At 44.2% G+C, this 16,944-nt stretch overlaps 1 protein-coding gene across 4 annotated transcripts in view; it reads right to left on the minus strand.

Annotated features, from left to right (window-relative positions):
* The window catches only part of LOC119972768 (sorting nexin-31-like), a 149,741-nt gene that overhangs the window by 11,353 nt on the left and 121,444 nt on the right, over positions 1-16,944 (minus strand). For 2 of the 4 annotated variants that reach the window (XM_038810113.1, XM_038810109.1), the window contains one exon: positions 16,393-16,452. In XM_038810113.1, the coding sequence (XP_038666041.1) occupies positions 16,393-16,452 (60 nt within the window). Of the gene's footprint in view, positions 1-10,835; positions 12,078-16,392; positions 16,453-16,944 lie in introns of those variants that run through there. The other 2 variants (XM_038810112.1, XM_038810110.1) reach the window with 2 other exon arrangements.

Consider the following 16,944-nt stretch of genomic DNA (forward strand, 5'->3'; position numbering starts at 1 on the left):
TCATGTGTTTATACATTCCACTTACTCTCTTCATTGCTCTTCCCCAGAATTTACTGACTCAGGCAGAGATAGTTTCACAGGTGCTGCCTTATCTGGGATGTCTCTCAAGTGGCCAGACTTCATGTTTGTTGGTGCACAGCAAGTGTCAGCAGTCTAATCATGGGGCAAATAATAGCCGAGAAAAGCCTGATTTGATCTTTACTTTGTGCTCATGTACACAATTTCCAGCAGCGATCACAGGAGGAAGACTGGGAGCAGGAACTTTGGGCTCCTGGCGGATTGCTTTCCTCTTATCCTGACACATGACAATTATATCACTTTTTAAAAAAATTTAGTGTACCCAATTCATTTTTTTCCAATTAAGGGGCAATTTAGCGTGGCCAATCCACCTACCCTGCGCATCTTTGGGTTATGGAGGTGAAACCCACGCAAACATGGGGAGAATGTGCAAATTCCACATGGACAGTGACCCAGAGCTGGGATCGAACTTGGGACCTTGGCGCCGTGAGGCAACAGGGCTAACCCACTGCGCCACCGTGCTGCCAATTAAGGCAGCACGGTAGCATTGTGGATAGCACAATCACTTCACAGCTCCAGGGTCCCAGGTTTGATTCCAGCTTGGGTCACTGTCTGTGCGGAGTCTGCACATCCTCCCCGTGTGTGCGTGGGTTTCCCCCGGGTGCTCTGGTTTCCTCCTACAGTCCAAAGATGTGCAGGGTAGGTGGATTGGCCATGATAAATTGCCCTTAGTGTCCAAAATTGCCCTTAGTGTTGGGTGGGGTTACTGGGTTATGGGGATTGGGTGGAGTTGTTGACCTTGGGTAGAGTGCTCTCAAGAGCCGGTGCAGACTCGATGGGCTGAATGGCCTCCTTCTGCACTGTAAATTCTTTGATATATCACTTTTAACACTATAACCAAGATGAACTAACTCAACAAAGAATAATTGTGTAGAGGGTGGGGGTGGTGTAGAAAGTGGGGGAAGACCACCTGCTTTTTATGACTTTAAAAATGAATTTTCTGCTAGTCAAGGAGAGCAATTCTAGAACTGAGCGAACACTTGAAGGGGCTGGTTTAGCACAGGGCTAAATTGCTGGCTTTGAAAGCAGACCAAGTTAGGCCAGCAGCACGGTTCAATCCCGTACCAGCCTCCCCGAACAGGTGCCGGAATGTGGCGACTAGGGGCTTTTCACAGTAACTTCATTTGAAGCCTACTTGTGACAATAAGCAATTTTCATTTCATTTTCTTGTGTCAACACTGGAGGTTAGCATCAAGAAATATCACATCAGGTACGTGGTTAAACAGAGATTAGAGTCTTCTTCAGCATTGTGCTTCTTTACAAGAAGATTTCTCCTGCGTCGATCTGACATTTCTTACAGCAGCCATCTTTGAGTGAGAATGCCAATTTGCTGTCAGATTGGCAGGGTTTTGTTCTGTGGGTCTTTGCCCATTAGAAGCTGGATTAAGATAATTGCCTGAACTCAATTTTAATAGGACCGTTACTGCTAGCAAACTGAGAAGGCCAAATCCCATTAGTGTGGGCACTATTCCCAGAGGTGACAAGCCGATTTGTAACCTCATGTCACTTAGCCTCCCAGACTTCATCTATATGGCTCATCATCACACTGTGTCCTGGCACTAGACATGATCTCACTAAAGGATTAATCATTTTTCTGCACTCACTGTTCATCTGTTGAGTAATAAGCAATGAACAGGGGCAGGATTAGGGCTGTGCAAGTGATGCAATTGCATGGTTACCCAGGCAATCAGGGTTCCAGAGTGAATCAAATATGTACAGGTGTCCTTTCATTGAATATCAGTATTTAGTAAAATTTAACAGCCCCCAAAGCCAACCTTTGCACGATGCCCCGACAGGGCACACATTGCTTCTATTGATTAACTGAAAACTACTGAATGCATTTTGGCTTAATTATTGCTACATTTTGCCAAAGAGATTTCTTATGTACCGCCTTAATTGAATAGGTTTGAGGTACATAGGAATGGCAGAAGTCATTACAGGCCGAACAGCAGTGAACTGCTATTGTCTATGTTTACACATTAACTCCAGGCTCTCAGTTAATCCTCTAAAGCCTTTAATCCTTATTTGTAGCCCATGCATCAGATTTCCTGTGCACTGCGGTGTAATTTAACCTGGCTCTGGCTGCCATGGAAACACATGATTGTTTTGTGTATTTTTTAATCATACTTTATTCAATTAACATGAGAAATAGTCTGAAACATGCTAGGCACACTGTATTAACCAATTTCCAGCTCAATTAAAAGAAAATACACTTGTAAAATGCTCGTCTTTACCCTTAATAACAATCGGAAATATGCTTTGTAAAGAGAGTGCTAAGTGGTAGAGACACCCAGGATGCCAATGCAGAGAATGAACCACAAGCTGTTTTCTGCAACAGTGCTAAAAACCACAGTAATTTGTAATAAAACCACACCCATGTCTGCTATAATGTACTGGGCATATTCGATCAAAAATCCGCTCACAGCAAAATTGGATTTTAAAATACACAAGACATAAAAACTTGGATTTGGAGAAATGAAACAAATAAATAAACCCCATGAGGCTCAAATGATTGATGTTTGCCTTTTCAGAGGAGTATTGTCTGTCACTCTCCATGTTGATCACGTGTTTTAAGGTGCTTCACAGTTTTTCCCTTCAGCAACTTTTAAAAATTAAACATTCATGGACAGCATGGTGGCGCAGTGGTTAGTACTGCTGCCTCATAGTGTCGAGGACCTGGGTTCGATCCAGGCCCTGGGACACTGTCCCTGTAGAGTTTGCACATTCTCCCCTTGCCTGCGTGGGTCTCATCCCCACAATCCAAAAGATATGCAGGGTAGGTGGATTGGCCACAGTAAACTGATTGACCATCAGATGTGGTTCGACCACCTAAGCATTGATCAGATCCTCCTCATCTACTGAAACTGCTCAGTACTCAATCATTATCCTGGAATGCAACAATAACCACCAGTTTCTTTCTCTACAGCAAGGTGTCTTCTTAAACATTCCTTCTCCCCCATCTATTCCCCCACCATCAACTCCAACAAAAGTTAAAGGGCTCATGAGCTTTTTGTCACTAACATTGAGACTATCCAATCAGTTTCAGCTCTGCCACAGTAACAAAATGGCTCTCGGTCACAAATGATCATAGAATTTATAGTGCAGATGGAGGCCATTCGGCCCATCGAATCTGCATCGGCCCTTGGAAAGAGCACCCTATTGAAGCACACATCTCCACCCTATCCCCGTAACTCAGTAACCCCACTTAACCTTTTTAGAACATAGAACATAGAACAGTACAGCACAGAACAGGCCCTTCGGCCCTCAATGTTGTGCCGAGCCATGATCACCCTACTCAAACCCACGTATCCACCCTATACCCGTAACCCAACAACCCCCCCCCCCTTAACCTTACTTTTATTAGGACACTACGGGCAATTTAGCATGGCCAATCCACCTAACCCGCACATCTTTGGACTGTGGGAGGAAACCGGAGCACCCGGAGGAAACCCACGCACACAGGGGGAGGACGTGCAGACTCCACACAGACAGTGACCCAGCCGGGAATCGAACCTGGGACCCTGGAGCTGTGAAGCATTTATGCTAACCACCATGCTACCCTGCTGCCCCACAACGTAGGGCAACGTTTGGACACCAAGGGCAATTTAGCATGGCCAATCCACCTAACCCGCACATCTCTGGACTGTGGGAGGAAACCAGAGCACCTGGAGGAAACCCTCCAGACACGGGGAGATCGTGCAGTCTCCACACAGAGTGACCGAAGTTGGGAATTGAACCTGGGACCCTGGAGCTGTGAAACAACTGTGCTAATCACTGTGCTATCATGCTGCCCATAAATGATATTATATTTGACTGTGACAGAGAAACTTTCCTTCCTCAACCTTTTTAATCTGTCTGCAGCCTTTGCGACAGTTGACAGCAATATTCTCCTCCAGTGCCTCTCCACTGTCATCCAGTTGGGTGGGACTGCACATGCTGGTTCCATTCTTATCTATCAAACTGCAGCCGGAGAATCACTTGCAGTGACTTCTCCTCCCACTCCTGCATCACCATCTCTGGCGTATCCCTCCTGTTGCTTCCTTGCATGCTGCTCCTCGGCAACCACATTGGAAAACACAGCGCAAGTTTTCACATATCTTTTGATGACACCCAGCTCTACCTCACTCTTCCCAATCCCTCTACTGTCTTCAGAATTGTCAAGACTGCTCGTCTGGCATCCAGTACTGGATGATCAGTATTCATCTAAGTAAGTATTGGGAAGATTGAAGCCATTGTCTTTGGTTTCCATCACAAATTCTGTTTCTGAGATCGCAACTCCATTACTCACCCTGGCAAGCATCTGAGGGTGAACAAGACTATTTGGAACCTCAGTGTCACATTTGATCATGAGGTGACCGTTCAAACATATTTCCAATCCATCAGTAAAACAAAACATTTCCACCAGTAACATTAGTGGACTTTGTCCTTGTCCCGTCACATCATAATTACCTCTCGGCTTGATCATTCCAATGCACTTTTGAGTGACATCCCATATTCTCCACTCAGAAAAGCTCAGGCCATCCAAAACTCTGCAGTCTGCATCAAGACCCATTCACCCATCACCCCCGTTTTATTTTTTTGAAGGCACATTTTAGCATGGCCAATCCACCTGAACTGGCACATCTTTGAACAGCAGGAAGAAACCCACACACACATGGGGAGAACGTGCAAACTCCAGACAGATCTTCCATCCCCCCCATCCTCGGTTCAAGACCAGTCCTCAGTCCCATTTCTCACTTCTGCTCCGGTCCTTCTGCCTTCACAAATGCCTCCACTGCTTCCACCATCTCGAAATAAAAGCCTTTGGAGTTGGAGGTCACCCTCAACTTAGCTGGGTAGAAGGCAGCACGGTGACGCAATGGTTAGCAATGCTGCCTCACGGCACCGAGGTCCCAGGTTCGATCCCGGCTCTGGGTCACTGTCTGTGTGGAGTTTGCACAGTCACCGTGTTTGCGTGGTATTCGCCCCCACAACCTAAAGATGTGCAGAGTAGGTGGATTGGCCACGCTAAATTGCCCCTTAATTGGAAAAAATTAATTGGGTACTCAAAATTTATTTTAAAATAAACTTGGCTGGGTTCACTACAGTGAACCGCACACCACTGTTGTGCAGTGCCATCTTTACTCGGCCGAAGGTTGCCCGCCTCCTTGCCAACTCCACGGTTAAGTCGTGGTAAATAAGTATACCAGGTTAAGCCCATCGCACCTCCCGCTACTGCTTTGCCCAACTCAGGGCCTTCTCCTTCACGTGGTACCTGTGGAAACAAATAATCACTGCTCTTGGCGGCTCATTCACTTTTGGTTTTCGCCTCAACGACCGATGAGCCCGATCCAGTTTGTACTGGGAGGGAACTTCCCCCTCCCCCAACAGCTCTGCCAACACCTTGGCAACGTACTCAGTGGGACTTGGGCTCTCCACCCCTTTGGGCGGCCCCACGATCCTCAGATTCTGTCACCTAGACCGGTCTTCCAGGTCCTCCACTTTTGTTCGCAGACCTTTGTTGGCCTCCACCACCCTCTGCAGCTCCTCACCCAGAGGTGAGCTGATCACTGTGTTGCGACAAGGCCTCCTCTAATCCCTTCAATTTCTCAACCTGTTCCCGCACCTCAGCCAATGTCTTTGACAGCGCCGCCTTCAACAGGGCAATTGCCTCCTCCACTAGCACCTTCAGTGCCATCATTGCCTTCCTCATCACCTCCATGTGCTTTGCAAACTGTTTCTCGAATTATAAAGCCATCACCTCGGTCTTCTTTTCTGCTGTGAGCAGTGTGCCTCACCCAGCGACCTAGCCTCTGCCATCTTCCAGTTGCCGAGCTGACCCTTTCGCTTGACAGCGAATCTTCATTCACCCCCCTTCTTCAGGGCAGCTTTATTTTGGTTTTTAGACATCCCCCTCGTTCCTTATGTCTTCCTGCACTTATTTGTCGAACAATTGCCCCCGAGACCTGTCATAATATACACACAAGTATATGAGGGCGCAAAGACAGGCAGTGATTGACACACAGGATGACCAGTGAACACACAGAACACAGCAGCCAATCACCAGACAGGACACGACCACTATAAAGCCAGAGGGCACTAGTTTTCCCGCTTTCTCGGGATCCAGCCTCTGAGACAATAAGAGCCCGTGAGCAACAACTAGAACACACACCATGTGGTAGTAAGATAGTCTGGTCAGGTTAGCCTCAGGTAACTCAGCATACTGTCAACCCACAGTTAAAGTATGTATGATAGCTAAGAGTTCAATAAAATAGAGTTGCATTTCTTCAAGTGTTGGAAGCCTGTCTCTCTCACTGCTGCAGTAAACGCAGTCCTCGCAGACCCAGCTTACCAAACACATCAGGACTGGGCATTAAATTCTAAAAAAAAAAATCAAGCCTCGAGCAGGAGCCACCTAACATACAACTTCCTCCTATGTGCTGCCATCGGAAGTCACCTCAGAACCATCATTACTGATGTGTTATCTGTGCTGGTCTAACATCGACTGCAACTGGATGAAGTAAAACGAGAAATAGGCTTCCGACACAGGAGATGGTCCAACACTGTTTTATTGAACCTTATGATTGCTGTACATAATCTGCTGTGGGTTGACACTCTATTAACCTAACTGATAACCTCCTACTGGCTTGACCAGACTAGCTCTCTATCACATGGTGATGATGTTCATTAGCCTGTGCACTGTGACTATCTCCGTGGCCGTGTCCTGTGAGAGAGGGAGAGCCTTAATGCCCTGCGGGCTTTATAGTTGTGGCGTCCTGTCTGGTGATTGGTTGTTCTATGTCGTGTGTTCATTGGTTATCCTGTGTGTCAATCACTGCCTGTCTGCATCTCATGATATACATGAGTGGATATTATGACAATTACCAGCATTTTAAATGGCCATGTCCCAATCATTTTAAGCTGAATCTGACATTATCAATAAGAAATTGAAAAAAAGATCCATACCAGACCATTCATATAAAAGTGGCAAAATGTGACACCTTCTTTCCAACACTGCAGCTCTTCCTTGCAACAACATAACCTGCAACTCTAAAAAGACATACATATAGGGCTGGATTATTCCGTCCGCCCGCTGCAAGAATGCCATAGGCGAGATGCGTCAATGAAAATATCCATTGATCCTGGGCAGGATTCTCCGGTCGCCGACCAAATGTTGCCAGAGAATCCCGCCCATAAAAACTTAATTTCTGGTGAATCAAGTGGATTTTGAGTGCCAACTGCCTTGGAGTTGCTGACACGCAGCTATTGTTAACATCGAGTGACTGACTTGGCCACTGCAATTGCCTCCAAATGTAAACAAACTCAGACAGCCATATATGTTTTTCTTTAGCATGTGGATGATTGTTAACATATCGTATATCTTTACTTTGACTTGAAATATTTGCCTTCTAAAGAAAGTACAGAATACTTGAATGTTATTGCAGCCCAATATCAGTCCTGTTACAGTAAATTTATTGAAAAATTGATTTTATACAACATTGACGCACCTTAATAAAATACCGAAAATAACAATAATATTAACAATCATATACATTCGCCCCATCCCCATGAACAACCCAGCATTTTAACAACAACGCAAATTAACACACTATAAAGTTACAGAATAAACACTACAATAATGCACCCCCCCCCCCCCCCGGGTTGCTGCTGCTATTGACCAAGTTACCTATCTCTGAGCCAGGAAGTCCAGAAAAGGCTGCCATCGTTTATAGAACCCTTGTATTGATCCTCTCAGGACAAATTTGACCTTTTCCAATTTTATAAATCCCGCCATGTCACTGATCCAGGTCTCCACGCTTGGGGGCCTTGCATCCTTCCATTGTAACAGAATCCTTCGACGGGCTACTAGGGACGCAAAGGCCAGGACACCGGCCTCTTTCACCTCCTGCACTCCCGGCTCTACCGCAACTCCAAAAATCGCGAGTCCCCACCCTGGTTTGACCCTGGATCCAACCACCCTCGACACCGTCCCCGCCACCCCCTTCCAGAATTCTTCCAGTGCTGATCCGAATATAAATATTGATAGTCCCAGGCAATGCTGAGGAAGAGTACTAAAATCACACAGGCCCTTCACGACCGAGTGCCCTCGGAGCTTTAACTTAGGGAATAGGTACTACAAAATCTAGCACAAACTATTCTATTTGCAAAATCCCAATTCTTATTGGATATTCATATTATTACAAGAAATGGAAGCCATACCCTTCACTAAAGCACCTGTCAACCCACCTCAAACTCCTACAAGGCTTCTAATCAACAATCTCATTGACAGAGTAATTGCACTAGACAGCCTTTCCCCTACTTGCCTTCTTGCTGCACCATGATTCATGTACAATTATATATCTTTGGCCACACTTTAGAAATAATTAACTGGCTCCAAGAAGGTCTTTTGAAGCATCCTGAATTTGTGAAAGGTACGCATTTGCTCTGTCTTCATACATTTAAACAAAAATGGATAGACCTGGAGTTCAGAAAGGAGACAAATTGCTCCAAATGTACATCTATGTTGGGTCAGGGAATGGGGGAGGGTGAGAAGGCAGTTAATCTTTTGTTCCAGGCAAGGGAGGAGAGCTAAACATGAACCCCCAATTCCCTGTTCTTATTTCGGTAATCAATCAGTGAGATTTATTTTTGAAAAGGTAGATGTGTGTTTCTAAATCCGCGTGTGCTCAATTTACAAAGTTCCAACAGCAGATTTAAGTTTAAACAAAGAGGATTATTTATTTATTCACGCACTCACCCTAAAAGGTCTAAGTGCTACATCAGTCATACACAACACACTCAAGAAAGATGCGATTAAAGAAGATAGCACACTTCTACAAATATTAAACAAAAAGAATAGATGACCTAACTTGCAATCCACCTAACTTGCACATCTTTGGGTTGTGGGGATGAAACCCACGCAGACATGGGGAGAATGTACAAACTCCACACGGACAGTGACCCAGGGCCGGGATTCAAACCCGGGTCCACAGCACCGCAATCCCAGTGCTAACCATTGCGCCACATGCCGCCCCTAGAGATCCAATTCCTTGACAGGTGAGCTTGGAGCTTTGGATTCAGGCTGGGAGGGGGGGTTCAAAGAAAAGCCTCTTGGTTTTTAAAAGCAAAAGATGATACAGTTTTTCTCTGCAGCTATTTTTTCAGCTTTATTCTGCAGTCTACATCTGGTTTCTCCTGAGGGTTTTCAGTATCAGAGAACCAGTTTCAGTCACGTGTTCAATGACCATTGTTATACAATAGAGGATAGATCATGAGCTTTCATACTTAACTTGTCGTTAACTGGTCTCTTCAGCTTTCCTTTGTTACATTGCAAACCTGGAGACAAGAGTTCAGGAGTCCATTGACCCTGTGTTTTGGAGTAAGCTTGAAACAATGGCAAGTATGTCTTCCACAACAGAATACTGTCAGGCATGTCCATTCAAAGGAGACTCCCCGACCCTGCATGATTCAATTCAGAATCTTCTGGAAGGTTGACAGCCTGGGTTGAAGTTGCAACCTGACCCCCTCCCCCCAACCAGCCATTCATCAGCGTCCATTTTTATATAAATAAAGGCCATCTATGCAGTTGCCATCCAAGCACAGTCCATGTTTAAAGTTATGGACATTACATGCTTTTTACTGAGCATGGCATTTAAGATTATTCTTTTTAAAGGGACTGATTCAGTGTGTTGCTGGGGGAAAATAATTTTGCCACAGAATCTCCCTTCTGGAGCAGAACTGAATAAATTTACAATTCCAGATCAATATTGCCTGTATACCTGTGGACAGTCAGCTATTTGTTATCTATCAGAGCTGGGTTGGTGAAGGCAGAGTGTGCCAGATTTCATGGGCTGGATTCTTCCAAAATGGGGCTATGTCCCACAGTCCGGTGGAAAAACACTGGAGTCGCACTCCGGAGTTTCCTCAAAAAAAAATCAGTCAATTCACTTAACTTCAGGGAGCTAGCAGGGACCTGGAGTAATTCACGCAGCTTTAGCTGCGGATAAGACCCCCGAACCTCCGCCGAGCGCCATGGCGGACACTCGGACCATGGAGGCTCTGAAATGTAGGGAGCTCTGAAATGTCTGGTCGGCCGCGTGCCCTTGCATCGGACCGGCCGCCCCATTTGTGTTTGCTATCCAGTAACCTGACTGTCAGGACATATTTGGATGTGTAGGCTAGGTGGATTGCCCATGGTAAATTGTCCCTTAGTGTCCAAAGATGTACAGGTTAGGTGGATTAGCCACAATCAATCTGCGGGTTTATGGGGTAGGGCAAGGGAGTGGGCCGAGCTAGAGTGCTCTTTTAGAGGGTCAATGCAGACTCAATGGGCCGAATGGCCTCCTTCTGCACTGAAGGGAGTCTATTGATCTTACACAAGGATAGGATCAGGCGCAATTATGATACGCCATAGTGGGACAGGCTCCTAATACTCATTGTAAAGATTGAATAATGAACGTGGTACTTCTGGTGAGAAAATTGATAAGATTAAAGCCAAATATTTGGGACAGTATCGGTCAAACAATTGGGAAATAGCTAAATAATTGGAAGAAAACCAATGAATGTTTGAGGGTGACTTGGAATAGTTTAAAATATAAATTTGACTACAGAACTAGAGTCACAATGATTAGCACTATGAGGAAAGAAATAAAGTTAGAAACTCTGGCTTTGAGAATAAGTGTGCGCAGGGAGAATGGGGATGGTGGTGAGACAACAGAAATACCTGTGGAAAATTGCATGGCCCATGACATATCTGACACTAAAGAATGAAGCACAAATTTCCTTTCGATAACACAAAAGTTTATTAATTTTTAACATGTAACACTGTGCATTACTTAGTGATATGCTTTGTTGTGTAGCTTTTTAATACAAAAGATAAAAAACTCCCAAAGTGAACAATGTGAGCTTTTACATACAAGCAGTCAGATGTTATGCCACATGAGTCAATTTGATAAGACAATAGATCAAAAAATGTACAAATCCGTGTCACCAACAGTGAAAACAACTTAACCATCGTTCTCCTCCATCAAATTCATACCTTGAAACGTTCTGTCCATTTTCAATTTGGGACCTAAAGATTAACGTGTAACTGAAACTTGAATATCTGGTCAGGTACTGACACCTTCATAATATGGATTTGGTCAAAGTTCACTGAAGAATTCAGAACTTTGGGAATGGAGAGAATGAATCCAATACCTCCACAAGTACAATTAGGCTTAAAGTGCAGACACATTAAATTTGCCTGTTTGTGCTTCTATCATTGGTCTTATCTTCTGCGTCTGTGACAATACACCTACTCCACAGGTGGAATCGAAATAGTACAAGATCACAAAAGTAGATTTATTCTTCTCCAACTTCAAACATTGCTCATGTGTATAGACTTGAGGAGGCCCACTGGTGTCTGGCGCCAAAAATATTGAACCAAAAAGAAAAGATTTAAATTAAACTTTAAAGTACATGTTACTTGACTTCCTGGGAATATCTTCCACCTTAACCCATCAATGAGCGTGAAGGCGGTCAGGGTCTAGATAGAGCTAATTAAAACTCCACAATTAAGGTAGCTGAAAGGATTTGGCGACTCTTAAACTTTGATAGCAGAGTAAAAACCTAAACCCACTGCATCTCTGATGCCATTTACCTGTAATCCATTGGGATTGCATCTACTTTGCAGAAAAAGTCATTGAGCTGGAGTCCTCAATGCACACAGAAAAAGCAAAGTAGCTCAGACCTAACCTGGCCTGATTTATATGTCTTAAGTAATCAGTTCTCTAATGGAGGAACAATACTCCAAAAACATCCTTTGTTATTAAATAAAGAGGGTAGACAATGTATAATTTACACTCCCCATGTATAGTCAACCCAGTCCGGCTATTGTGCAAACAAATGTGTTAAAGTTGTATTTAAAAGGCTTTGACTGACTGTGGTCACAATTCCTCATCGGTGATTTGTTCAAAAATGCATGCTCCATATTTTCAATCCGTAACCAACATTTTCTGTAGCACAACTCCAGAATGCTTACTCTGGAAGGAGGAACAGGATTATGTGAAATTAAAATGGGTCATTTCTTTTATTACAGAAAAAAACAGTTCCACTAAATAAATAGTGTGAATTTTTACAAAATACAAAACTCTCAACATGGGATGAAAACAACATTTCCACAAGATCTTTTGTTCAAAGATTGTACGCTACCATTAGGATTCACACTGTCTGGCGCAGTGGTTAGCACTGCTGCCTCACGGTGCTGAGGACCCAGGTTCGATCCCGGACCTGGTTCACTGTTTGTGTGGAGTTTGCACATTCTCCCTGTATTTGCGTGGGTCTCACCCCCACAACACAAAGATGTGCAGGGTAGGTGGATTGACCATACTAAATTGCCCCTTAATTGGGAAAAAAAATTGGTACTCTAAATTAAACAAAATGGATTCATATTATCTGTGCCCCTTTAGTTTTTGAAAATATGATTTTTTGTCATTTTTGGAAGTTTGCAATTTGAACCGAGAGAGCAATTTGCTTACAAATCAAGGCCACATTCCAAGGTGAGTAACAGACAAATTATCTTCAAGGGAGTGTGAAGAGAGACATTTCCTATAATCCAAATGCCCATTGAAACTTGTAACTGTCTAAGGATGAGACATTAAAATGCAAAGTACTGGATTTTGGAACAATGGTTACCACAGATAGACGTGTGTCTAGGAACTACACAATGGGTGAAGTACTTCTAGGCAAAGTTGACTAACCACTAGGGAGAGATTGCAAGTGATACAGGCAGTATCAAGAAAGTCATCATCATAGGAAACAGGCGGAATCAAGGAATTCCTACAGTGCATCAGGAGGCCATTCGGCCCATTGCGTCTTCACCAATCCCCTGCACGAACATCCTACCGGGGCCCATTCCCCCACCTACCCCCGTCACCCCATCTAACCTACATATCTTTTTTAGCATGGACAATCCACCCAACCTGCACATCTTTGGACTGTGGGAGGAAACTGGAGCACCCGGAGGAAACTCAACCCACACAGAGGGAGAAAGTGCAAACTCCACATAAGCAGTCACTCAAGGGCACAATTTAACCCAGTTCCTTGTGCTGTGAGGCAGCAGTGCTAACCACCGTGCTGCCCCTGAAGGCTGCTCACTCTCCCTCTTTTTCTATTGGAATAAGATTGACACCCGTTCGAGAAGTCAACTCTATCAGAAGCCTCTCGTGAACAGAGATTTCGTAAATGCAAAATCCTATACATCTGACCGCATGCAAGAAACCAACTCGCCTAAATCTGTCACAGCATTTAAAAGCTATGCTTCAAGGACAAATGACACAACCATATATTCTTTCACTTGATCTAATTCCATTTATCTCATCTCTGGTGTACCTATCTGAGCACGTATCTGAATGACTGCATGAGGACCAAATGCTTAACATTGTATTTTGTTATTTTTCTTGGGTTTAGTGGTTAACAATTTGCTCTTTCTTCGACTCAAGAAAGCCTTGTTTAATTGGCTCATTATTGCTCACAGCTCAAGCATATTTGGATTTGGCATATACTGATGGAAAAGAAACTTAAACCTTTGTTGTGACCATCTGTGGAAGTTGAATAAAAGGGAACCAATTTAGTCCTCCTTCCCTGGTCATAACAATATTTATTCTGTGACATTAGGCTTAGAACACTTTGTGTCTAGAGTCCCTTGAGCAAGACAAAGCACACACTTACATGGGTTTTCAATGGCTTGTTTTTCCTGGTTGCTAGCCTAAAGCCAGAGGCTACAGCCTGAGGGCACTGCTCCACATCAAACATGGCTGACCAGGTGTCTCTCCCACTCTGACTGCCTACCATGGGCCATGGTGGAAGGTTTTACAGGTTTTTAGTAAATCCGCTTGGCTGCATTACGAACACACTTTCGTTGGCCATCAAATCCTCGAGAGGGACTTGAACCCAGAGTGCCCGACTCAGAGGCAGGGATGCTACCCAATGCGCCACAAGACCCATCTGTGACACTGGTTTAAGTATACACCATCATTACAAATTCCAATACGACAGACTTAATCCCAAATTGAAATTTCCCTTTAGCAATCAGGTCTGATGCAGAGCATAATTGATGGCAAATAGGATAGTGATTCTGGGCACGATCTATCCGAACGGGAACAGAGTCCTGTAATGTGCGTGATTAGCCGGGTGTTTCCCAGAGCTTGGAGCGCCAAGAAACACCACACTATTGAATGGCTATTCGGGTAGATTGGGGGCCTTTGCCGGGAAGGCACGGCCAAGGGCACACTGTCTCATTTCCTACACCGAGGCGCTCCGTTCGCTGGGATGAATACTCTTAACCACCTGATATGACCCCCTCCCCGAGCCGCAGCTTGTTTGTAAGGGGGTCCTCAGGGCCCCTGAACTCGCGCAGGATATCCTCGGGCCCAATCAGCAGCGTGGGGAAAATACCAGTTTCACACTGAAAGCCTGACAGTGCCAGCCGGGCATCTTGGCACAACCAGGTGGCACTGCCAGGGTGCCAGGCTGGAAGTGCCAAGGAGCCCAGATGACACCAGCAATACCAGGGTTCCACCCTGCCCAGAGGGCAAGCACCTGGGGGCCTCCAATCCCGTGGGTGACCACCATGAGTGCCGTTCCGTCTGGTCCCCATTGTGGAGATCAGCACTGAACGGGTCTCGCTCTATAGATCTCCCAGGCGAGGGCACTCGATCTACGCCCCTTGGGTAGATTGTGAGAGTGCACATTAAAGTGAGACTAGCTGTCTCAATCTAATAAGCGGATTGCTAAAAAGTGATCCTGCTCACAATGAGCACGATTCACATCGCGAGATAGCGCATGCAGAGTTGGGTAGATCCTGGTAGAGGGATCACTCGGTATGTACTGGCCATGCCATACTGCCTTTCAGATGCAATGTGGCCGGTAGATCCCGCCTTTTATCTCCAATTGTGAACTACACAAGGCTCTATTCATGGAATTGGAGAACTGAATTCAGAGGGGAAATGAAGGGAACTCATTGTTTTTTGCCCCCCCAAAAGATAACCTGTGGTAGGATTTAGTTTCTTTAACAATGGAATAGGTGAATAAGAATCTATTAAATGCTTTTACAATTAAACTGTGGTGACATTGAAGGTCGCCTTAGACCAGAAGTTAAATGAAAACTGAGAATAAAAGTCCTATTCGAGTAGAGTTCTAAGAAATGGAATAATGTACCAACTATTACACAAATATTATATTATAACGAATGCCAAGTCTTTAAAGTGACTTACAAAAAAGGGGGGGGGGGGGGGGGGGGGGGGATAAACCTAGAGCAGAAATGGAGATGTTGGAATTGTGTGTGCAACAACATACGATACGGGGAGTGGCCCTGCACACCAACCCATTTTCAAATAAGTACATTTTGGTTAAGTTAACTTTCTGGAGACATTTATAATAGGCCAGGCTTTAATGATCAAATATCAAGTCACAGATCTTGGCTATTATCATAGATCTCTCTTGACACCATACACCGCTGGGAAAACTGCAGCGGGGGTTCACAGTCTAATTTTTCGGTGCCCTCTGGAGTGAACAGCTGGAAGATCTCGCTTCAGTCTGGCTGTAGTTTACTGAGGGTGGAAATTTCAGAGGGTCTGTTCACAATCTTTTAATCCTCCTTAGATACAAGGGTAGTGTCAAGAGGATTGGATGATTGTCAATAATGCATCTCTGTTTAATAATAAAGTGAGGGGTGAGCGAGGCTGGAAACTAGGGGAAGGCTGGGGAAAGTATGAGGTTTCTGGGACTAAATTAAAAAGCACGTGGAAATTTTTTCATCAAAAAAATGGCAGTCAAGTTAAAGGCAAATTGTGTTTGATTAACTTGAGCAAATTGATGAGGATAATATTCTGTACATTAACTTTCAAAGGTATTAATAAAGTACAGCATAGACTTTTCGCAAAATTAAAGCCCATGAGATGAATGGGACAGCAGGAGTGTGGGTACAAAATTAATGAAAGGGCAGAAAGTAGACAGTTGACAGGAGACACAGTGATAACCAAATGGTACCATTTTAAAGGGAATGCAGAGACCTGGGGCTACACGTATAAAAACCTTTGAAGGTAAAACATTTGGAAGTGAATCATTTAAAAGTTCCTTACTTTTAGTTGAATGTATCGAAAGTTAACAAACAAATTAATCAGCTTGTGCATCATTCAACTACTTCTCCATCCCAGTCATCTCTCTCGAAGGTGCTGACTAATGTTGACACCGTTCTTCTAGCGCGAGCTTAGACAGAAGGGACTGATATGGAGAATATAGGATAATGGAAAACCACAAAATATTTTGCCCCATCCCCTCCGAAAAGTATTTACTCACCAAGGCAGTCAGAGAATTCCAGGGCGTTGTCCTCAATTCAGAAGCTGCATTTTCAATCTGCTGCAGAATGCAAGTCAAGTTCACTAATTAATTTAAATATCTTGGCAGGACAAGTTACAACAGAGATTTAATTAACTGAAGAGACAGGTTCTAAACCAGAACAGCTCATGGCTGAAACTGCATCAGGTTTTCTTTTCAATTAAAGAAGTAATTTATAAATAGACATGCACCAAATTAATAGATTATAAACATTCGAGATTATGTCACATAGGGAGATCAGTTTGAGTTGCATTCAAGATATTCATTTCACCTTTGGCAACAGTTAACAAAATAAATATGTTGGGGCGTCCGGGTACGTCCACCACGGTGAAATCTAAACTTGATAAAAAGTTATGGAACAGTATTGCAGGCCTTGTGGTATAACACATTATAAGGTTTGCTTCTGTGACCTAGTTTGGAATCTAGGTTAAAGGTGCTGATTGTGAACTTCTGATGTGGGCATGAGCTGAGCGGTCGCATGAAAGGTGCTCTTTCCTGGCAAGTTCCTATTAG

Source organism: Scyliorhinus canicula, chromosome 10 (genome assembly GCF_902713615.1).
Source record: "Scyliorhinus canicula chromosome 10, sScyCan1.1, whole genome shotgun sequence".
Taxonomy (NCBI): domain Eukaryota; kingdom Metazoa; phylum Chordata; class Chondrichthyes; order Carcharhiniformes; family Scyliorhinidae; genus Scyliorhinus; species Scyliorhinus canicula.